At 44.6% G+C, this 23366-nt stretch overlaps 2 protein-coding genes and 1 long non-coding RNA gene across 8 annotated transcripts in view; 1 reads left to right on the top strand and 2 right to left on the bottom strand.

Moving 5' to 3' along the window:
* The window catches only part of LOC146234569 (BCL-6 corepressor-like), a 29362-nt gene extending 19417 nt beyond the window's left edge, over positions 1 to 9945 (bottom strand). For 4 of the 5 annotated variants that reach the window (XM_084689037.1, XM_084689041.1, XM_084689039.1 and 1 more), the window contains exons 1-3: positions 9247 to 9945; positions 1241 to 1330; positions 759 to 833 (exon numbers count right to left, since the gene is read on the bottom strand). In XM_084689037.1, the coding sequence (XP_084545163.1) occupies positions 759 to 761 (3 nt within the window). In that variant the 5' untranslated portion in view covers positions 762 to 833; positions 1241 to 1330; positions 9247 to 9945. The remainder of the gene's footprint in view (positions 1 to 758; positions 834 to 1240; positions 1331 to 9246) is intronic. The other variant, XM_084689038.1, reaches the window with a different exon arrangement.
* A 3671-nt stretch (positions 9946 to 13616) lies between these two features.
* The window catches only part of LOC146234568 (uncharacterized), a 28478-nt gene continuing 18728 nt past the window's right edge, over positions 13617 to 23366 (top strand). Inside the window, exon 1 of the long non-coding RNA XR_014741755.1 lies at positions 13617 to 14036. This is a non-coding gene — a long non-coding RNA (uncharacterized LOC146234568). The remainder of the gene's footprint in view (positions 14037 to 23366) is intronic.
* Positions 15344 to 23366, bottom strand: part of LOC146234567 (cyclic AMP receptor-like protein A) — a 30699-nt gene continuing 22676 nt past the window's right edge. For both annotated transcript variants that reach the window (XM_084689639.1, XM_084689638.1), the window contains 2 exons: positions 18277 to 18424; positions 15344 to 16651 (listed from right to left, as the gene is read on the bottom strand). In XM_084689639.1, the coding sequence (XP_084545765.1) occupies positions 16481 to 16651; positions 18277 to 18424 (319 nt within the window). In that variant the 3' untranslated portion in view covers positions 15344 to 16480. The remainder of the gene's footprint in view (positions 16652 to 18276; positions 18425 to 23366) is intronic.

Below are 23366 nucleotides of genomic sequence, written 5' to 3'. Positions count from 1 at the left end.
GATCAGGTCTGAAGGGCGTGAGGATGTGAGACTGCTGCAGACATCTGATTTTATTTTCTTACGGACACTGAACGCTCTTTCGCAGTTGGCAGAGAAGATTAATAGAACAAAACGATCTGAAAAAGGAACATGACTCTAGTTTTCCGTAACAAAAAAAACTATTATCAAATGTTTTCTGCCCAGACTGGAATTGACTGCTTTTTGACAGTGCATCATTGAATTAAACCTATTCTTTGCCTCTAACTAAATTACGGGCAAGTAAAATTAGACAATTTACTATCCATTGGCTAACTAAAGATAAATTGTTGTTGCTTTTGGTCACATATACAAGTGATTTACTCTCATTAGTGCAATTTCATTATCCCCACTGTTACCCGTTATCCTCCTCCTCACAAAAACATCTTCACACGACACCTTCTATTAATGTATTCTCAGCTTGAGATTCCTTCAATCTACCAATTAGAAAGACAAGTATGATCATAAACACTCTTGAACTCCTGAATCATCACATGCTAAATACCATCATTAAAAAAAACACTTGAACACCATTATACCAGAAGAACAATATATGAATAGACCGTAATAAACCTTCAATCCATCAACGGACAACCATTTTGTATGAGGGATTATCAGCATCACTCCCATTGTGAATCCCTCCAAGAATCACACACCACCTGCACTCCATGCCGCTTACTTATCATCAATTAACAAACCATATAGATTTTCAGAGAGCAGACCCTGGGAGAAGGAGGACGTACCATGCTCTGAGTGATGTCGTTCCTCTCAAATACAAGTTCCTCTCAGTCTCGGCATCAACATCACGAACAGGTACCCTGAGAACAAAGATTTCATTTTGAGGGGGAAAAACTGTTGTGAAACTGATCTCTAAAAATAAAATAAAGAACCCTGAAGTTACAACCACTGTTTGAATAGTGTACAAGGACTTGGGAGATCCCCAGGGTGGATGGTTGTTGAGGTGGTGGGAAACACTAAACCTCTAAGACACCTGATACGTGTTTTTTTTTCCTTTCTTCAAGCTCCATAAAAGCAAATTTAAATCAATCCCATCTAATTTAATATCCTTTTAAAATACATCCCTATTTAGCATTTCATGACCCACAAACAATTCAGGGTTTACGAGTGATTCGTGTGTGCAATACACTCACACCTATACAGACTCATACACACAATCAGAAATGGCATAATGGGGTGTTAGCTTAGTGCTAGTTGTGTTCCATACTTGGGTTAATTAGAGCCTTAGAGGAGTGGGACTTTAAAAACACCAGCAGGCCTTCATCTGCACACGACACAGCCTCCTCCGCCCTGCAGCCTGGGAAGAATGAAGAGAGAAAAAATAAATGAGAGAAATACAAATGAGAAGAGGGAGAGCACCACAGCAAGGCACACAATACAAAGAGAGACACAGGAGAGGAGGCAACTACTCTGCCAGACATTTATTATTGCCCTCCTTCCACACTGATCTTCACAAAAACAGCTGGTCCATCTCAAATAGTTTCAGTAAGTCATGGGTGAGCCATTGGCCACTGACCGGGTAAGCAATATAGGTTGAAGAGTGGGTGGAACTCTGACTGTAACAGCTTTCAAACTCAAACCGGGAATATTCACAGGTCTCTATTGGCCACTGCATGAAGCAAGTGAAAATGAACAACAGAGTATCACAAAATAGCTTCCTTAATTTCATATTGTTTCACACCTTAATTCTATCATTCAGTTACATCCAAGCAGCCGTATGCTTTGTGCTAAAACTACATCGTGGTAGGCCTACATAGGCCCCCCTCTCAGGCACTCCCCCTTCCCCGGGTCCCACTCCCACCCACCCACACGTGAGGGGAGACGCTGCACTCATATTCTCCTACACTTCTCCATCCCCCTGACACCCATACTTAACCCGCGTAGAAAAGCTAACGCGGACATTCACACTGGGGAAGGAAATTAGTGGAGGGTATTGGGGGGTAGAGGTGGTAAATTCGGAGATTAGTGACTCCGTCAAGGCTTTGCAAAGGTGGTTATATTACATCACTTTGTTAAGTCAGACGACCTCACGCTGCAGCCACTGGCATGTCACTTTTATTAGCGCAACCTCAAGCCTATTAATCACTCTCTCACAGCCTCCTTATTTCCCAGGGGCTCGGCCTGCCTGAACATCATACATATGCAACAGAACTGAACACCGTGTCTGTAAGTGCTTCTTTTTGGAAAATTTTAACGTTGTGTAAAAGCCTGAAAATGTCTACATGGCGCACCATCCAAGGCCACACAATAAAAACAAAAGGCGCCAGTGTGTGTGTGTGTGGGGGGGGGGGGGGGGGGGGGGGGGTTAGTATGCTAGCGCAACGGGAGGAAAAGGCAGAGCATGTTGACGCCCATCTCCGCTGCTAAGAATAGTTTGTGCAACAAACAACTCCTGACGGCCATCCAATCCATCACACAGGCCACGGAGCCGGGCGGGTGTCCAGAGAAGGGGCCGGTCAGGTTTTTAAAAACAGAGCACTGAAGCAGAGCCCGCTTCGCACCATTAAACTCAAAACCACCGGATGTTTTTAGGAAGCCTCGTAACCTGAAGTCCAGTAATTGCGTGGGGGTTAAGTGTGTGTGAGAAGGGGAAAAGAGAGAGAGAAAGAGAGAGAGGGGGAGGGCATTCCAAATGAAGGAGAAGAAAACGCGTCCCCTTCCAGATGGACTCTGCTTCCTTCCTAACCTCCTATCACAATTTGAACTCCTGACCCGTCGGATCTGGGGGAACAAACAGCGGCCTCTGATCATAACCTCCATAGCCCATTTCAGATGTTTGCTCTGTTCCATCTGGAATGCTGTTAGTGTGTGTATGTGTGAGAGTGTGTGAGAGAAAGCATGTGACGGGATGAAAAGCAAGATCTAGTGAAAGTGAGAGAAGGATATGACTGGTCATGGTTAAATAATATGTAGCCTATAGTCTAGGATACAACACTAAACAGAACACAAAGATGTAACTACTCTCACCGCAGTAGGTCCTTGTGCATACCAGTAAGAGAAGACGGTGATAACCAGGCTCAGGGGTCCACAAGCTAGAGCCGGACGCCCTTCGTCTCTGGCCCTCTGCCAGCTCATTCTGGAGCGCAGAAATTCGAGCCGCGGCAACAACAAAAAATCTGTGTGACGCAGGATAATCTCTGCAGCGATGGGGGTGAGGGATGTACAAGGATTAATGCACACACTACGCAACAATGTGTGTGTACATATACCTAAACCTCCTTTGACTGAAGTCTGCAAATCTGGCCTTGACACGGGTATGGACTACAACTGTGACATCTTCCTTTGTCTTTAGAATACCAAACTGAGTGGATTTGATAGACATGCCCCCAGGGCGTAGAATGGGTGATTGCTCTGGTGAACTGTAGCAATTTGCTTTGCACCAGTGGCAGTAAATGCTGCGATCCACTGACACAGTGAAGCCCCTCTATGTGAGGATCACCAAGCGGCCACTTCCGCCTCATACGTTCTACAATATGATAGTTAAGCTCAAGTTAACTTTATGCAAATGAGCGTGAAACCGCACGTTACACACATGCAAGACAAGATCTGGTCCAATCAGCACACTGGTGGGTGTAACTCGGGAGAGCTATGGGCGTGGCCTTGCTTTAAAATCTTTTTGACCCAAATCTAACAATGAGGCCAAAAGTGTGATCTCGTAGAATTGCACACATGCAGATCTATTCTGTGCTTTTCAAATTTGGGTTTCGAAGATAATCTTTATTTCTCGCTTAGACGTTTTGCACTTGCAAAATCTTTTCGAATCTAATTTACTTTGATACAGAAAGACAAACGTGCTGTATGTTTAATAATTGGAACCAGGAATGTGATGCTTCAATTATACAAACGAGGCAGTAGTGATCTAACTATAGCTAGCTATGTAGCTTTGATATTTAGGAACATTTGACAAAATAAAGGAATGAAATTTAAGGCTGTCCGTGGATCGGCCCGTTAAGCAATGGCGCCATGGTTCTCAGCAGCCCCTAAAGTGCACTGCTACCTTAGCATTTGCTGCCAAATAAAGGCACTACACTAGTTTTGCTCATTTGTAAAAATGTCATTGCAGGTGTCCTTAGTGATAACAACACTATTAATACATTTTATTAAAAGGATTATACTTTGCCTGCAATCTTCAACTCGAGAGCCTAACTGACATTTAAGGCTGAATGTAAAAACACCCCTTAAAACCACGATCATTGTATAAAACAAGGGTCTCAAATTGACGCCTCATGTGCCATTTCCAGCCCCCTTCCCTCCCACCGTCCCACATACGATATATACAATATAAACATTTTATAATCCGTCCGCAATTCTTTTTTTTTGACTTAATGTTTTCTAGTTTCAAATCAAACTGCCCCTAAATGCACAATTGAAATCAAAAGTAAATTCTTAAAATAAATTTAAAAAAACATGCCCAGACGTGCCTCTCTGCTAAGAAAGTACAATTCTAGCTAGGTACCGAGCCATGAATTAACTTGTCTTACTTGCTGGACGACATTTCAATTGGCAATTCATCTAAACAAATTTCCAGCAAACTAGTTATGCTAGCCAGATAAAAATTAAAAGCTTAAATACCATGCTTAAAGCATCTTGCGACTTTGATATCGCAATCCCAGCCCAGACACTGCCACTACCACTGAGCAGTGTTGAGTGACTGCACTGGCACAGCACACCAACTGTTGTTCGAATCAGTTTGTTTCAAAGGTTTTCTTTGTGGAGGAAATGCAGGCTAGCTAACTAGCAGCACAACAACATGAAGTAGAGACATTATTATCAGTTGTGAATTTGATCTATATTACACTTTTACGGCCTATGTTAATGTTTTAATTACGTATAATCTATTTGGATGTGCAGTAATATCTCTAATCAAACTGTGAAAAGGTTTTACCCTGTATATGAGTATATCATGGTTGTCAACCAATCACATGCACACGCCGAAAGTATAAAGCCGATATTAGAACTTTGTTATAGCACATTGAAGTGGCCCTCCTATGAGATGACAATACCCGCAATAGCAGCAAGTCCATTTGAGTTAGAGACTCATGGTATAAAGCCACTTCAATGGAATGAGTATCCAGACAGTCAATTGGCAATATCAAACTGAACTTCCTTATTAAAAGTGATGAGCTGAAACTGTGACTAACGTGTAGGCCTAGGCTAAATGTCTAAATGGCTAAATTGCGGACACTGTATCCATTGTCATGTGGCAGAAGGAGAAAGCCCCAGTGGAGAAGGGGTGGCTGTTGGTTGAGAAAGCCATGACCTGACGACGAGAAAAAGAAACAAATGGACAGTGGTTTGCAGCTGTCACATTATTTGCAATCAGTGAAGCAGGGCCTTACGCCTTGCCTGCCCGCCACACAGCCGCATGCAAGTCTGTGTATGTGAAACAATCCCACAGACAGAAGGAGGCCAACAACAGAGATGTTATGTGGTCTGTGCTGTCTCTAGAGCCTGGCGACGGCTGCTGAACTGGGCCTGTTCATCATGTGCCAAATCAGGACTAAATGGCCCTTTATGTACCATTAGCTGGTTGTAGAGATGGAGATATGTGTTAAAGCCTCCCATGTAACAAACATCAAATTCCATTTAAAATAGGCCATATCAACTCCATGACCGAATATAGACTGGTGGCAGGCTATTTGACTCTGCCTTGCTAAATAGAGGGCAGCGTAGAGGGCTAACTCTAAACCTAACCCCTACCATTGTTTTGCAGGGGTGGCCCGCCCCCCCAAAACGACCTCCCACAAGAATGTAAATACAAAAATATGTACGAGATGAAGCTTTTTTCACACATGCAGGAAATCAATTTCTTGCTCGTCGCCTCAAAAGTTCACTTAATTTGCGACTAGTGTTCGCGCAATGTTGTCCTTGGTATTTACACCTGATTGCCTGTCGATGAGTGCACTATATCCATTGGCAACGACTACATTTGTGTGAATTGGCCAATTCGGTCCTCGCGAGGAGTTTCGTGTGGTGCTGGGAATAACATTTACTTCCTTGAACAAACTGTGCTAGCTGCGTTATGCTAGCTAGTTTAGTTTTGACTGGCAACATACTGACGTTGCTCATCACAAATGCCCTAATAAACGCATGGAATAAGGTTTGCTTCTCTTGCTGCCAGGTCTCTCTAACTGCCTTACGGGGCCAGTCACGTGACTTTCATTGAAAATAAATGGAATTAATTTAGGTCTACCGCCCCCCCTGGCAAAAAAACGTAGGAGCAATACTGCAGGGCATTGCATTGGCACTGGATGGTTGATATTATAACCCTGGTAACTAATGCATCGTCTTGGGTCTGTCAAATTTCAAAGACCCCACTTGTGTCCAGCGCTGAGTGACAGGTTGAAGGAGCATGCAACTGTCTAAGATTCCATTCTTTGTATTTTGTTAATTGTTTTGAGGCAATATATCTGGACTTTTCTGTTACAGGAGACCGCACCCCACCCCTCCGCTACAACCCCAAACTGCTCAGGTGATGTGCGAAGCAGTGTCAGTAAGGTTTTGTCAGCTGCCTAGGGCAGTAGAACAGTCAACCAAATGAGGCTGCTTGATCAAGACTGGGCCTGCAAAGAAAAGAGAGAACGAGGTGGCGATGTCATTCTCACTCTGATCAAATTCTAATCTGAAGTAACATGATTGACATGCATGGGCCTGTATGCTATTGTGATTCCTGGCTGAAAATAGCCCCTCTCCCATCAGTCTGAAGCACCATGCGCAATCTTATTTGAAAAACTAAATAAAATGAACCAACTTTATTCAATAATGGATACAGCTCTTGTGAACTGAGAACAGTCCAAGAGTCTCAGTGGTTTCCTCTCTGTGCGAGACTCATCTTCTGGCGTGGAGCCATGACACGTCTCTCTGCAAGGAAGTGATCCGTGTGCTCCAACCTCAGCGGAACAAAAAGCTTTGTGAGGCGGAGAGGAAAAAAAGGCTCTCCCGTTTCAGCGTAAGGTCTCGGGAGACCTGGACGAAGCGCAGCTTCAATCAAGCTGTGACGTCTCCTCCGGGAGCTGTGCAGCACGTCGAAACCCAATCTCACCAGGCTTTGTGGGGCGCTCGCTTTTGTTCACACACGCACCTCGCATGGGCAGCCAAGAACTCCACAGTGTTGAGATTGTGGTTTTACTCACCCGACGACAACAGAGAAACGCCGCCACCACCACCAAGGAATTGTTTCCTAAACCCCAATGGGAGCAATTAGCAAATGACCAAAAGGCTACTGCAATTGTCATTACTGTAGTTATGCAGATCACGCCTAATTAAAGCAGTATTGTCCGTGCATCCATTTGTAGTATACCTTGTTTCAAACACGTCGGAGGATCTCAAAACGCAGTTACATTTATGCTTGGTCAAAGCAGATTATGACAACATCTTTGGGTATAGGCCCAGATTCTCCAAACCAGTCCCATCGATCTCAGAAGATTACAACGCAACCAAACTCTGGTTAATGGGTTGAAAATGGAGGGGGGGATTGCCCCTTCAGCGCAGCAGATTATCATGTCTCAATCGCCCCGCAGAGAGCCACACAGAGTTTTTTACACTGGCAAGACCCATTAAAGACAGGATGATACCCCAGGCTGCAGACTGACATTGCCATGGACACAATTCAAGGAGGGGTTCTCCCCCACTGCTCAAGTTTTTTTTTTTTTTTATGTGACAGATCCGGAAACAGCAGCCCTATATTTAAACTTTAAACCAAGAAACGTGTCAACGCTGGTGCACTTTCTTGTCTTTTAATAAATAAGCAAAATCGAGACCAGAATCTAATGCATCCGTTTATGACTTGAGGTATATAGTATCGGAAAGTGTAGTCATGAACTCATGTAGTAGGCCTAATGACTAGCCTAATTAACAAGGCAATGTCTACATACATCCAGTTAATGGCATGCATGAATATGTGGCTATAGATTTTCCCCAATATAGCCTACAGTTACATATTTATCGATCACAACTGGTCGTTAAATATTTGCATTTTACGGCCTGTTGGTAAGTTCTTATCTTACATGGCAAATATTTGGCTTTAAATAGTAATGCTTGGACCAAAGTGCCGATGAGATAAACATCGATCGCAAGCGTTTCCCAATTAGCGCTTTATCAATGGCTCGCAGATTCTCTAACCTTTATTTAACCAGGATACAGCACTGGTCCGGAAAAGAAAGCTTGTTCTGTATCTGCGTGGGCAATTTCAACATAGGACACAATCCCTCCAAAAAGGGCAAATATGACGGGAGTATCTATAGCCAACTAGGATACACATATTACGTATACAGTCCGTGAGATGTAGGATATCCTATGCTAGATTTTATAAGACAAAACCCGGACTGAAAGACATGGTGAAGGATGGAACTGTTTTAGTACATAGTCTGTACGGGCAGTGATGCGACATTCAGATTAGACCTACTCAAATCTCACATTTGGGCCCTCAGAGACAGATCCACCTCCCACAGACGCTCTACAGACATGAGGTAAACAAATCAGCCAGCCAACGCATGCGGGGCGCACATAAACCCTACACGCACAAAAACGCGCACGCACACACGCGCACACAAAAACAAACAAACGGGGGCGCGGGGGTTCCTCGAACTGTGTCGAGCCGTGTGCGAACAGAATCAGCTCAGGGCGAGGCTGGTTCCGTAACCTTGTTTAGCGCAGACACGAAACGCGCACGCCTACAAGATGTTAATGTAAACCATATTGCCCATCTCTGTAAAACAAACATGACTGCATATCCGAAAAATATTGTAGAGAAATTAGGACTTCAACCATAACTAATTAGATCGCTTTTCATCCATTTACTGACCAGGTGGCATGTCGTCACTTCTAACTCGTCCACTTGACAGGGCGGCCTTGGTCACCAAGCTCAGAGCCGAATAATTAAAGCCATGTTATTTATCAACCGCATGCCACTGCCCCGCCGAAACGCACAAAGACCACCCTATGAGCTATTCTGGACCCTGCCCGATTCTTTTCGCTTGTCTTGCACACTTTAAGCGGACCTCACCAAACGCGTGGTGGAATTTGAAATGACGATTTCCACGATCGGAATGGAAACTATTTCGTTTAGAAGAAAAGTCAATAGGTTGCAGTTGTGATACCAACAATAGGCATAACGTCCTCTTAACTGATGGGACTGGGCTACGGGGTGAGCCATAGCTTATGATAGTATAACACAACTAAAGGAAAACTGCTTTATGCACCCATTTGTCTTACCTGGTTATTTGAGTCTATTTCCAACCGTCGGCTGAAAGCTGTTCACGCCTGGTTCCTGTTTTTCCAAGTTCTTAACTGTTCCAAGCAACAATCCGTGTTCAGGCTACGCGATATCCGTAGGCAGTGGGCTACGGACTCCTTAAATAACAAACATTCCAAATAAAATGAGTCTCGTTCCCGGTTTAATAACTTGCCATGACACACATCAGATATCTTCAGTTATTATTCCTTCAATCTCCCTTGACGGTGCAATTTCAAATGAGCACAAATGTCACCAGGTCGGCATGGCAAAAGAAAATCCCTTTGGATACAAACCTTTATTGGGTAAAACCGTCAAATGAACCATAATAACTACAATTCCCATGGGTTGGTATCTTCGTTGTCAGATTGAGCTCAAAGATACAGGTGGTGAGGTCCGCGTATAATCAAAAAAAATATTCAGGTCTCCCGTACTTCGCAGCAGCGCCATGTTGGGTTTCATCGGAGCACGCCGTTACAAAAGGCTTTATCTAGGCTCGTCTTTCCATGTCCATTTTCTCGAGACAATTCTTGTGTTGAGAGAATGTTCAGTAATGTTTTGTTTTCCGTGTTAAATCCGCCGAAAACTAGACAGCTCTGTTTTGAGACGAGGACGCCGGGAGCTTGAGGGAGTGCGAAACGGGATGATGAGTGTGAAAGCTTGCCGTGAACCGATCGACTGTCTACTCCAACTCGCGCAGTCTCTACCCAGAAGGCCAGTCGGGGAACCGCAATTACCGTCACACGCGCGCGCGAACGTAGTCCACACACAGACACATGGGCTGCTGCTGCACGCACACACGCACGCACACACCCACACACACGAACACACACACACTCAGCGGGAATACAAATATATTTCGATCTGAAAATTTAAGGTACGTCGGAGTTTGATGACAAAAGAGTTAATATGGTGCTGAATGGTTGTGCTATTTATCACGAGGCTTTAGTCGTCAACTCAGAACTGACCGGTCTTCATTTGCTCAGATTATTCAATTAGTGTTGATATAGCTTAGCCTACATGGAAAGTAATAATGACGTTACTTTTAATTAATCAGAGGCTGTGCCATTATTATTATTATTGCAGTCATACCATCCCAGCTTGAACAGAACCCTTGGAAGTAGAGAGATAGAGAAAGAAAGAAAGAAAGAAATAGAAAAGACACTGGTGGGCTGGGGATTCCTTGGTTGCTGACGTCTGGGACACATCTTCTAGACTGCCATGTCAATTGTAGAAGAAGGAGGCGAGGGACATCTACAGGTGTGAGGGTGAGAGAGTGGGAGTGAGAGTTGGGAACAGTAAATGAAAGGAAGTAGAGGGCAGAGGAAGGTCTGCCATACTATGTGCAGCTGTTGGGAGTACGAGTTAAAGAAGCTGTGCCAGACGCACATTGCACATCCTCCTCCTCGAAGATCACACAGTGATTCACACGCCAACACATGCACACTAGATAGAATATTCAAAGGCAAACTCTTTATTTGGGGTGAGTGTGACGGCCCTCAATTTAGGTGCGAGGTTTTGAACAGTTCATATAAAGACACATGCGAGGATGGTTACAAAGAAGAAGTGAAAAGTGGTTTACAAAATGAGTCAGAGTTCATACTGCCATGGAGACGTTTGCAAGGTCGGCTAAAACAAAACAAGAGAAGTCTATAATTTGATAACTTTGCCCTTCATTGTTTCTGTAGTCCCTGTAAGTGTAATTGTTGCAGTGTAATTGTATTCTGCTGTGTCTACCTGTAATGTCTGTTTAAATAGTGTGTGTGTGTTCTAGCGTCTACAGTATGTAGTGTCTATGGGCCTAAAGCTGTAGTGTAATTATTAAGTCTGTAGTCTGAACCTGTGTGAAGAGGAGCTGATAGTGACATCATTGTGGTTGGGTCTCAAGGTTAAAGGTCACATACATGAATACTTCCCCAGATGGATACAAGAGGGCCTTTAAGACAATCCCCATGGATTTTCTCTGTCTTTCTCTCTTTTCCTGTCTTTCTCTCTGTCCATCTTTCTGTCTCTTTCACTCTGATTCTCTTTGGCCCTCTCCAGGTCAGTGGCCTATGCAGTTACTGACTAACCGACCTAGACGAGTCTGAATTGGAAACAAAGTTGCAACCAACAGTTTACTGTCCAGGACTGAACAGAGGTGGCATCTGGTTCACACACATGAAAGCACACACAAATATGCATACACACATCTTTATGCTTTTGTGTGAACTTTGTGACACACAACACAGGCTGTCTTTGAGAAGGCTTACCATGAATGTGATCAAACTGTGTGTGTAACAGCAAAGTATGTGTGTTGATGAAAGTAAATGTTTTCCTTGTCTATTTGCTATTGTGGTTCTTGGTGTGTGATGCACGTGTGAGAGTATACGTTTGTTCGTGCACAAGAGTTTGTTTGCGTGTGTGTGAAAACCAAAACAGCCGGAACACACACATACACTGGAGTAGGAACAGCGCTCTGGGAGGTCACCGTTATCCAGCCATCTGCTCTAGCAATCAGACACTGTAACGAGGACTGATACTCACACACATACATGCAAACACACACTACTGGAACACACTCAGACAATAACAATACACACTAAGCAAACAATCCCCCCCCAACACACACTTTGCTCGCAATAATTCATTGCCAATAAACAAACAAGCAGTGTCCCACACATACCCACACACTGTCTCATTCTCAGGCTACACACACACACACACACACACACACACACACACTCCTCAGACTCGGGTTGCAGGAAGCTCTTTGCACGCAGCTCAGTCTGCAGCAGCCGGTACTAATCAGCGCAATCCACCTGCAGATCGTTATGAATCGCTTACCGTCACACGCAGACAAACCCGCACGCACGCACGCACACATACGACATTGATCATATAACACTGGGTAAGAACCATTTTTCTTCAGGGTGTAAAACTACACATCGTCAGAAATCCAGCAAATCTAGAAGATGCGCATAGACCTACAACAAAAGCACAACAGTCCACGAACACGCATGTTTCACCCCACCACCACCCCTTTGAGGGCTAAGCGGTTCCCCACGGCGCGCCACGCTGCGCTAGCTCGGCCTCAACGGGGATAATTACAGACCAGCGCGGCAGGGCGGGCCTGGCTTGGTGCCAAGACTGCTCAGTGATACAGGGGAGTGGGAAGAGAAAGTGAGGACCGGACGGTAGGCTTTACAATAAAACGATATCCTAAATTCTGTTAAATTATTACCAATAATTCCTCTATCCACTACTACATTTTATCAGACCAATTGGCACCTGCACCAGGCTACCACACAAACAGGATCTCGGTGAATAAAAAAAAAAGGGATAAAAAAAATCTTAAAATAAACCTATAAAACCACAGAAGCCTGTGTACCGGCGAAAGCAGTCTGTCTGTAATCCTCATTCTCCTCCCCTCCTCTCTCTCCTCTTCCCCTCCCTCTCGGCGCTGTCGAGTTCCGCTCATAAGCTCGCCACCCACCCACACACCCTCCCTTCCACTTCCCCTCCCCTTCCCTTCCCCCACTGGCGTAGCTCTTGAGCTCCGTAGGGCTGACTGCAGACACACATACACGGGTTTACGCACACACATAGATCATAAACACATCGGCGTACTGAATGACCGTCGGTGTTCCACGTCTGCTCCTCGCATGCCACTGCGATTCGCTGCGACAGGCTGGATATTGAAAAAAGATATAAAGAGCAAGAGAGATGAGAGCGTCAGGGTGGTGAAAGCACACACACAACTAGTTAGCCTATAAACTTGGCCCATGGACTCCCACTGACATTAGGTAGGCCTACACCACACAGACCTGTCACCTGACTGCATGGTCTCATTCAAGTATTTATCCACACTTCATTTGGACCGCAGACGTGAAATTAGTGAACAATCCACCCGTTGTCAATTTTCCAGATTGACTAGTTTTCATGCAGTCACTCGGCTTTCAGGGTTTAAAATTGTAAAGAGGCGGAAGGGACTTTGCGTTGTGAGGGACTAAACCGAAAAACCGGTATGATGTGACCTGCCTGGGTTGCACCCATACGTAGTACACAAACTGCGGACACTGTTGAGACTTAAAAGGCGGAAAGGGAGTGGGGGAGTCTAGAAGGCCTACGTCTTCAAAATGCTACATATCCTGAGCCTGCTATATAGGTTTAACTCCACGAGACATGCTTATGCTTCAAATCTAAACAACTGGAAACTACGAAATGTTGTAATCTATGGTAGATTTGAAACAAATCATAATTTGATGAATTGGGCTATTTTGACACTTTTTGTAGCGTAGATCTAGTAGGCCTGAGGCTATTGACACTTTTAAGCAACTGTCAAAATTACCATAAAGTTGAGGCAGAGGAGCAGATTTTATCAAGCATGGGCTGCCTTGTGATGTTGGTTTCTTTCTAGGCTACTTCAGTCATATGTTTTTCTGTCGCCCTACCCCCCTCTCTATTTCTCTCTCTCCCTCGTTGAGTCTTTGTGCGTCACCGCTAGGTCATGGCCGAAGTCCAACATCGGCTCCGGTTTCTCCCCGAATCCCTGTGTAGCCAAACGACGCCTATGCTCTTGCTCTCTCTCCCTATAGCCTACTTTCTCTTTTTTTTCTCTCTCCGCTCTTCCGCTGACACGTTCTCTATTCCACCCCCTTGTTCTCCCTCATGAGATCCGCAAAATTATTTGGTGTTGGAGCGAGCCGGGCTAATAGTGGGCAGTGCGCGTGTCGACATACCAGTGGCTGCAAGTGTAAATTGTATCCAATTACAGCGGAAGATATGGAAGGTAGGGAAATCCACTCTCACGGTGCGAAATGCGTAACGCATAACGCGTTACCATTTGAAATAAATCATGGGCAGAGCTGCGTGGGGGGGGGGGGGGGGGCGTTTCCGTGGTTGGTGTAGATTTCTGAAGCATGCAAGTAGCGTTTTAAAATAATCACGCCAAAATGCCAGAAGTTTGAGCGTGTGTCTGTGGCTCGATTATCTCAAGAACCTGTCACTGTATGAAGTTGTAATATGGTAGGTGTATATCTCAGGACCCAAGAACGTTCAGTGAAGCGTGTGAAATTGTTTGGACACAAATTAACCCAAGTCTTTTGCAGCCATTATGTATGATTAATTTGTAGTTTTTATTGTAATATGTTTTGAACACTGGATGGTGTATGGGTGTAGGAGAGCTTCATAGGTGACCTCACCTGGGCACAGTGCAGCTGATTGGGGACTGGGAGGAGCACATCGTTTTTTTTTACCGTGTTGCCAAGCACACAGTTTTTTGTATTTAGTCATTAGTAGAATGAACCACCACAAAGTCAATTTGAGGTGATTTAAAAGGCGTAGCTTTTGAAAGGGCAAGGCAGGCCACTGTCTATTCTGTTCAGTTTAAACATTACAAAGTTTCAATTCAAACTTCAAGAATGTGAGTTTGAATTGAAAGTCAATGAAGTACAATGAAGAGGATTTTACAAGATTATAATTGTTGTTAACCGCTTTGCCATAGTCATCGAGGGGTAAGCTTGTTTTGAGAGAAACAAAAGGGTAGGGGTAGGCTGTCGATGGGATCAAATGGAGGCCTTCAGAGCCTCCAGCCCCACAAACAGGTATTGCCTTGGCGTTGATGCATTCTGAGGGGGTTTTAACCTGTACATGACAGCCAGGAAGCGTTTAACCAACAAGTGGCTGAACAGATAAGCAAAACCTTAATGAGAAGCCGAGACCCATCCCACGCAGAGAGAAAACCATAGATGGCATTGCACGTTGTCCCGGGACACAAACAGCTCCACCACTCCCAGGTCCAAGTGTAAGCGTGGAGCAAGTTTTAAGTAACCAAACAAAGTTCCATCCTTGATTGGTAGTCTCCTAGCCAGCGTTGAAATTCTGTCAAAGATCTTGGGGGCGGGAAACACCAATGGCACAGGACTCCAAAAGTTCTCTGCTATCCAACTCTTATAAAGAAGTATGTTCAAACAACACCTTAAAAAGTGGTTAACAATGTGAGTTTGTGGGGCTGTATTTGACAAGAACTTGGTTTCAAGAGAGTGAGTGCATGGGTCATAAACTATGTACAGTATTATTTCAAAAGGGGCTGATTGGTTTGTGTAATGTTTTCCTTTTGCAGGTACTTTAATCCAAAGTGTTAATACAATATGTATGTGTGTTCCAAACAGCAGGAACTATACCCATAGGGTCCTAAAAATCACAAAGTCACAAAGTCAGCAAACAAAATAAATATAGGATATACACACAAATATATGTACAATATTCATGTCATAAATAGTCAAACATACACAATTCTGTGAAACGGAAGCAATACCTGTATAAAAAAATGGTATGAAAACAGTACAGACAAAGTTAGAAAAGTTGTAGCAAAAACAGTTATACTTTGTAACGGGACAACAGTCCAGACTTCGAAGAGCCAAAGCAATCCTGGAACTTTCTCACTAAAAGCTCTGTCTTCTGGGTTCCTCTATCTTCCTACTCTAATTTCCCTTCTTTAACCCCCTCACCCACTACTGGCTAAACCTCTGCTCAGATACCTGGTTGGCTTTTTGACACAGACACATGTCAGAAGTTGCCTTGCCACCTCCACTCCTCCTCTCTTCCCCCTCCTCCACCTTTTCTCCTCAGCTCAAAGGGGTCGGTGTAAACTGTCTCCCCTTGCTCCCCTTACTCAGCACACATGCTGTGTACAGAACATCAGTTCAGGATGTCTCTCGTCTAGGCAGTGATGCTTCACACTCAGTCATTTACTGGGCTGCATTTTCAGAGCTACAGTTCAGTTAACCCCCATTTTACATCCCAATGTTTTTTAGTACAGAATGCAGCCGGGAAGGGAAGGAAGGGAACAGGAGAGAGCCGAGATGCAGCCGGTACATGTGGGAAGCTTTTGAATTATCTTTACATTATCAACCGCTGCTTTCACTGAGAGATAGACTGCCGAGCAGGAAAGCAGTATTTCAGGTAGCTGCAGTTTTTGGGGGAGAGTGGGGTGTAGGGGCGTGCCTATGTGTAGCTTTACAATATCAGATCGACAGAACCATAATAAAAGCTGGCAGGTCATGTCCTGCTTGTCTTGGCCCGAAACCCATGCTTCTGTTTAACCTACGCCCTGGATCTCTATTTCTTACACTTTGTCTGCTCCCCCACACCCCTCTCTCTCTCTCTCTCTCTCTCTCTCTCTCTCTCTCTCTCTTGACCCCATTTCCCTTCTTTCCTCCCCTCCCTCGGTGCTCAGGGTCCTCTGTCTTTTAGAGTCATATCCGGAGAAAAGAAGAGCACGTTGGCGTCTTCATCATCGCCGTCTTCGCTGAAGTCTTCCAGCTCTGTCTGGGTGTACCGGACCAGCCCCGGGTGGTACTCCCCAATACTCGTCCTGTCACACAGACGAGACTGGAGCGCCAGCTGTAAACACATACACACGCTTAGTAACTCAAGGAGGCACAACCAAAATAATACCATGAAGCTCGAAGGATCAGAAGTGTAAACACACAGAAAGCATAGCTAAACTGCACACTGACTGCGGTACCACAGGCTACAGTGCCAAAAAGGCTGATCAATATCAGAGAGAGATAGAGGGCATCAAAAACAATGCATGACTGAAGGACAGAGTTCAAAAATGCAAGTGGGCGTAGACATAAGATCTCTCAGTATGCCGGCATAGTTTGTTTACACTGAACCTAAAGAAGGCGGAATGATGCCTCCCCGTGTGTGATTTTAGATAGCATGCTGGCGTTTAGGAATCAGAGGCATGACAGCATCGCAGTATAATAAGTGTAGTCCCCACCATGCCGGCTGTCCCTTTCAAACAGACGTTGGCTCTGTGACTACCTCCGCTGCCAGCTTAATGCCGGTACAACAATGACCCCCCCCATTCCGTGTTCATACCTTTTATACAGAACTGTGAGGCGGCATAAAGGGACAACACTGCTGCCATGAACAGGTGGTAAATGACAGACATAGGCTACAGACAGAGGAAGAGACTAAAAGATAGGAGCAGATAGAACTGAGTTAGGTACACAAGGGAGGAGAGAAAGAAACTGAGAAAATAACTAGAAGAATTGCAAAGAATGTGCCAAGTATTAATGATAAAGGAGAACAGACAGAGAATGAGGTAGACAGCAACGGAGGCAAGGCACCTCATAGAGAAGACCGAGAGAATAACAGAAGGAAAAAGCCTGGAAAAGGAAAACAGCGCTGTGAAAGCGGAGGAGATTTCATAACGGAGATTTCATAACGGAGAGAGAGAGAGAGAGAGAGAGAGAGAGAGAGAGAGAGAGAGAGAGAGAGAGAGAGAGAGAGAGAGAGAGAGAGAGAGAGAGAGAGAGAGAGAGAGAGAGAGAGAGAGAGAGAGAGAGAGAGAGAGAGAGAGAGAGAGAGAGAGAGAGAGAGAGAGAGAGAGAGAGAGAGAGAGAGAGAGAGAGAGAGAGAGAGAGAGAGAGAGAGAGAGAGAGAGAGAGAGAGAGAGAGAGAGAGAGAGAGAGAGAGAGAGAGAGAAAAAGGAGTGTAAAAATACAGATTCACTGTGGAAAGGGGAGAATGTTTTGACGCCGTTACCCCCACCCCCGCTCTGTCTCCCCCTGCCAATCTCGCACCTGATGTGTGTGGGCTGCCGGGATTCGCATGCCATGATGAATAACAACCGCCTGTTAGTCATGATAGAACACGCACGCTTGCCTACAAGCACGCACACACCACTAACTCCCTCTCAGACACCGTCACATAAATATATTTTATGTCACTAAAATATGTGCACAAACACAAACATAAGTGTGGTCATGTACTTCCGAACTCAGTTCTCTGTGCTCCCTTCCCAGTACCCGTGACATTAGTCGGTTTTCCTTTCTTCGTCAGTGCCTTGTAATCTAAACATCCCTACAGGAGGGGAGAGGACGTGTGTCGAAGAGGTGTGTACAAGAGAAAGTGGAAGGGGAGAAGTGTGTAGAGGAGAGTAGGGTAGGGGAGATGAGTAGAGGAGAGAACGGAAGGAAGAGGTGTCTAGAGGAACGAGAGAAGAGTGGTGTCTTTACCTGTATTCCTGTGGGGCTGAGCAGGCTCCAGGTGTCTCTGTCCAGACCGAAGACAAAGGCATTGGCCAGGCCGTGGAGGGGGGCAAACAGTACGTGAAGCAGAGTGAGAGGGAAGAGCGGCTCCTGGGGATACACCGCATTGTGGAGCCTGAAGAGGGAGGCAGTGAGAGGTGAGATGTAAGAGAGAGGGACATTGAGAGTGTGGGGGATGAAAACCTGAAAACCTTAAATGGTTTCATCCGCCTTAAACGTATATCACGGTATCATTCTTTACATTTCCATTCCATTTGTTTCAATAGAATGCAATTCGCACCGCTGTGCCTAATCGTTGTATGAGTTTTTTTTGTCCAGCTTTTGCAGAATTGCCTTTGAAAAAGAGCTAAGACCAAGCAATTCTTATATGTTTACTGTATGGGTTAGGGTTAGACGGGTCAGTTTCAATGTCACATTCTCTCTGTAGAGCGAACACCATAGGAAACCTACTCGAACCTGAACTTTTATGGTCATTGTGTGATGGCAAAGTCTGTATCACTGCTCTTTGTAGCATTGGTGTCACTAGGGCGGGCTGAATTTTGTTGTTCCACAGCATCTGCAGCCTCTCGGAGGACCAGCAATACAGATTGTGATTGCAGGCCTTTGCGGACTCGGTCGGAACATCTGAATTAGTGTCATATAAAACCAAAGGATAAAGCCTGAAAACAAGGCTTTCCTCCATCTGTGCAATATCGGTTATGAGGATGCAGGAGTGTTTGAGTTAAAGTTCTGTACGGTAATTTTATGCCGTAATTCTATCCATACCGTAGGGAAAATTTCTTCTGATATATTCCTATACTGTTAAAACGTCCACCCCTAATACAAAATTATATATATATATATATATATATATATATAAAAGAGTAATTTAGGGTCTTGTGTACATAATAGTAAGCATCTAAAAGTATTAGACACTGGTTTCAATCCATAATTGAAGTTCCTGACAGTGGGTTTGAGTTGGGCGGGGTTATGCTAGGGTATGCATGACAAAATAATTCTGCAAACCAATAATGAAAAAATCCACGTCAGTTGTCCCACCCCCAACAGGCGCAACTGCAACAAAACCTCAACTCAAACATGATCAGGGCTCTCAAGTTGCATTTCAACAAGTTCACAAGCGACACCTTTTTTTTCTCACTCTGAGAAGGGATAACTTGTCCGCTATATACAATTAATGGACGAGACGCAGGCATACGGAGGGAAGTTTTCTGCCAAGTTGATATCTGTCTTGAGTTATACAGACTCGAGACAGCTCAAGATGTCGAGATGTCAATCAAAACGTTATCAGCCACGCCTACAGTCACCATTCACTATTTTAAACCAAGTTTCTCGGGGCTTTAAAAGGTTTCGTGAAAGGTAGGTTGATACATTTCTGGCTGCCATGCCGACAGCACACGGCACTTCACAAGGACAAGAGGAAGAGAGAGCTCGACTCCCTCTTCTCCTCTATCCTTTCCAACCATCTCTTAGCTGTCAGATTTGTGGCCTTTCTGTCTCTACTTCCTTCACAACTTCTCTTACGTTTTCACTGCATCTCTCACACCTCTTACTCTATATATTTCTCTAAGATATTCTAAGCAGAAATCTTTGTAAGGACATTTTTACTCAAACTACGGGGCCAGGGTATCAACGTCTAAAACTAGAAGTTTGTATTGGATATTTGGCTTGCTTTAGGCATAAATAAATCACATTTGTGGTACACTTCACGTGTGGGCGTGAAACCTTTTTGATGTCATTGACGGAGATGAATAGCTCAGTGGATCAACAAGTTGAGCCACTGGGGCGCAAACTTGACTTAACCAGATGGTTTGTTACACATAACCAACTCGGAAATTGTCCTTGGAAACAGTTTAGAAAGGGCACTTTCAAAAATATTTGTCAGGGGATTGGATGACCCAACTATCACTGTCTATCACCGGCTAACTTGAACCACGTTTGTAGCTACCAGTAATTCCTCTTAGGATGCTGATTGGTCTGGTCTGGCCATGATCCATGAGTTTCACAGTTTTTCAAACACCATTAATAAAGTCAGAATGCAATGCACAATAAACCAGGGGCCTCATTTATAAAACTGTGCAGAGGATTCATAAAAAATTGGCATGCGGACAAAATACAGAAAGTGCTTCCGCATGGCACAAGTTGTCTGTAGCACCATGGTCCTGAAGGAATGTTGTTCCAGGACAGAGATTCCTTCCTTTATTAGCTATAGAGAGTGTTCATAGATTTGTTTAACTGCAGTGTGATCGATTACCAGCTTAATGGATGCTAGGTGGGTTGCTACAAGCTATCGCTAACACTGATCTCATGTTTGATGTTATCAAGAATCTAAATAGGCTGTTATATTATTAGAAAAATATTCTTGATTTTAATTTGGAATGTAACGCGACTTCCGCCATGTTAATGATGTGCTTGCTTCAGGGAAAGATGAGATGTACATTGGGACGTATGACCTGGCTCCTTGCTGGCTTTCAAGCCCGAGGAAAATCAAACCGTTTCTTAGAAGGCTCGGCAGTTGAGCCAACTCCGAACAGGCACAAGCACCAGGTCTGAACTAGCACCCGGTTCACGCTGGTAGAAAACAGGTACAGGGGGAAAACCAGCAGCTGCATATATTCATTTCACTTCCCTTTGAAGGTGAAATAAATCAGGAGTCCCCCCTGCAACACACACACGCTTGACACACACACACACACACACACACACACACACACAGCCTGCCTGATCTGCAGAGCTCTTTTACACACATGCAGTTTGGCGACTCACCTTGACACACACGTATGCACAAAAGCATCGCTACACTCATACACGCCACACTCACGTAAACCTAACATACAATGACAAATTCACACTGTCAAAAGCTTTGCCCACGGCATTCAGAGACATAGGCACAGCAAGGAATAGAAGAAACCAAGAGAAGTGTGTGTGCGTGCCTGTGTGGGGTCATCAATAAGTCAGGAAATGTGGCGTAGGTGATGAGGAGGGTGCACGAGGCGGTAAATGTTGTGGAGAACTGGTCACTGACATGGGGATTTCGAATGTCACGGTCAAGAGATGTTTCACGGTCATTACAAGGAGGAATGTGTAGGGAGTACAGCTAAAGAGGTGTGTGCAGGAGATAGGGATGTTGTATGAGTTTGGGTACTTGGGGCTATAGATGGATGGCAGGCTTACATGGAGGAAGCATATAGAGTGGCTGGAGGTTAAGTGCTCCACTGGTGTTGAACCTCATTCAAGTAGTGGTGGGATGTGATCGGGAAGCAGATTACACATGACCCATTAGGTCAGCAATCGACTATGGATGCTTTGTGTATGGGTCGCCAGCTAAGATGTTGCTGCAGCGACTGGATAAAATACAGGCAAGAGCACTTAGGCTGTGTGCTGGGGCAATAAGGACGACATAGATGAAACATTGCCAGAGGATGCAATGGAGATACTGTTGGACCTAAGGAGGAAGCAGACGGTGCTGGTCTAATGGGCCAGGCTGAAGGAGAGTGGTGGGGAGGGGACCTTGCAGTGGTAGTTATTGAGGAGGGAAACAGAGGTGGGGTGATGGCTTTTGGATGGGCGATTGGGGGAGGTGGTGGAGTTTGGGCTTGAGAATAGGTTGGTAGGGCAGGTGGCTACACGGCAGTTTCTTCTGCTGATGGTGGATTTAGGAATGATTGACTGGAGGAGGGAGTGGGAAGGAGGGGAGGAGCCAAGGCGAGGTGTGGATGAGTATGTTGAGGGGATGTTTTACTTAATGTGAAATTTGGTGTATGCATTACAGTGAGGTACTGAGACGAAATTATGAAAATGGTGTCACTGTCCAAATATTTCCAGACTGTATATATAACTGTATATGTGACTGAATGAGTGACTGATCGAGTGAGTGTTTGTGGTGGGGTTATTTCTGGTTACTTCTTTTTTTCTTGCCACCGCCAGAAACACAATCGGCATCCAGGAAATGAGAGCTGGCAGCCAGCAATCAACTACTTGCCACTCTCTCTCTCTCTCACACACACACACACACATTACACTGCCGCACCTCGTACTGCCAAGCAACACGCACCATGGCAACGGAACAGCTGCAATTAGAGGCAAAGAGCTTTTCCCCTCACCTGGGGGAGAGAAATGAATAGAGGAAATATAAAAAATGGAGACAGAGAATGGGATAAGAGAGCAGAGTGTGGTGGCAAAGAGAAAGATAAAGGTGTGTATAATGAAGGAAAAAAGGGATAGCAAGACAGGGAAGTGGATAGAAAAATCAATTAGTGTCAAAGAAACAGGTAGAAAGAAAAAAGAGCAAGCCTGGAAAATAAAGAGGAAAAACATGATAAAGACATGAGACTGCGTTAGAGAGAAGCTACTGGTGGAGAAACCGAAGTGTCAGCCAGGGAGAAAATGTGAGAAAGAGCAGGAGAAAGAATGAATGAGAGATGGAGGGAAATGGTTTGAATAACAGTGACAAAGCAGAGGAAAGCAAATCGGAAGAAGCAGAGGGAAGCAAAGAGTTAGAATAACAGACACAGAGAGAGGTCTCAGGACTGAGAGAACGAAAACTGCGTCACAGAAATGAAAGGCAAGGATGAACGATAAAATACGAAAATGTTATGAAACCTTTTTCACACCTAGTATTACTATCTGTTCGTAGAATAAGGCTGTTTAGCACACGAGTAAGGCTGGTTTTGACATCCCTAAAAGCACAAACGTCCTGTTCAATTCCCGTTTTGTTTGAGTTTTTCTTGCAGAATACCTCTGTGATAAGGTTTATAACAGTCTACCAAAAAAGGACGTTTCGGAATCTGTGGGGAAAAAATTGGCATTTATCTGCTAATGCGATCAGAGTTTTTGAGGCATTCTCTCCCCCTCTGTGGTTTATGTGGTTTGGGGATATGAGAGAAACCGTTCAACCTGACTGTTCACCTGTGCTGTTTGGTCTGTGTGTATATGCGGCTACTGTATGAGAGAGGGGGAAAGCGATATAGAAGATATAAGGTAGATAAAAGGTAGAGAAAGAAAGTGGAGGTTGTCTGTGTGTGCAGGGTTCTCATACATTAGTGTGAAGCTAATGAAAG

This window comes from Hypomesus nipponensis, chromosome 23, assembly GCF_054491055.1.
Source record: "Hypomesus nipponensis isolate SF chromosome 23, ASM5449105v1, whole genome shotgun sequence".
NCBI classification, from domain to species: domain Eukaryota; kingdom Metazoa; phylum Chordata; class Actinopteri; order Osmeriformes; family Osmeridae; genus Hypomesus; species Hypomesus nipponensis.
This window is presented reverse-complemented; position numbering and strand designations above follow the sequence as displayed.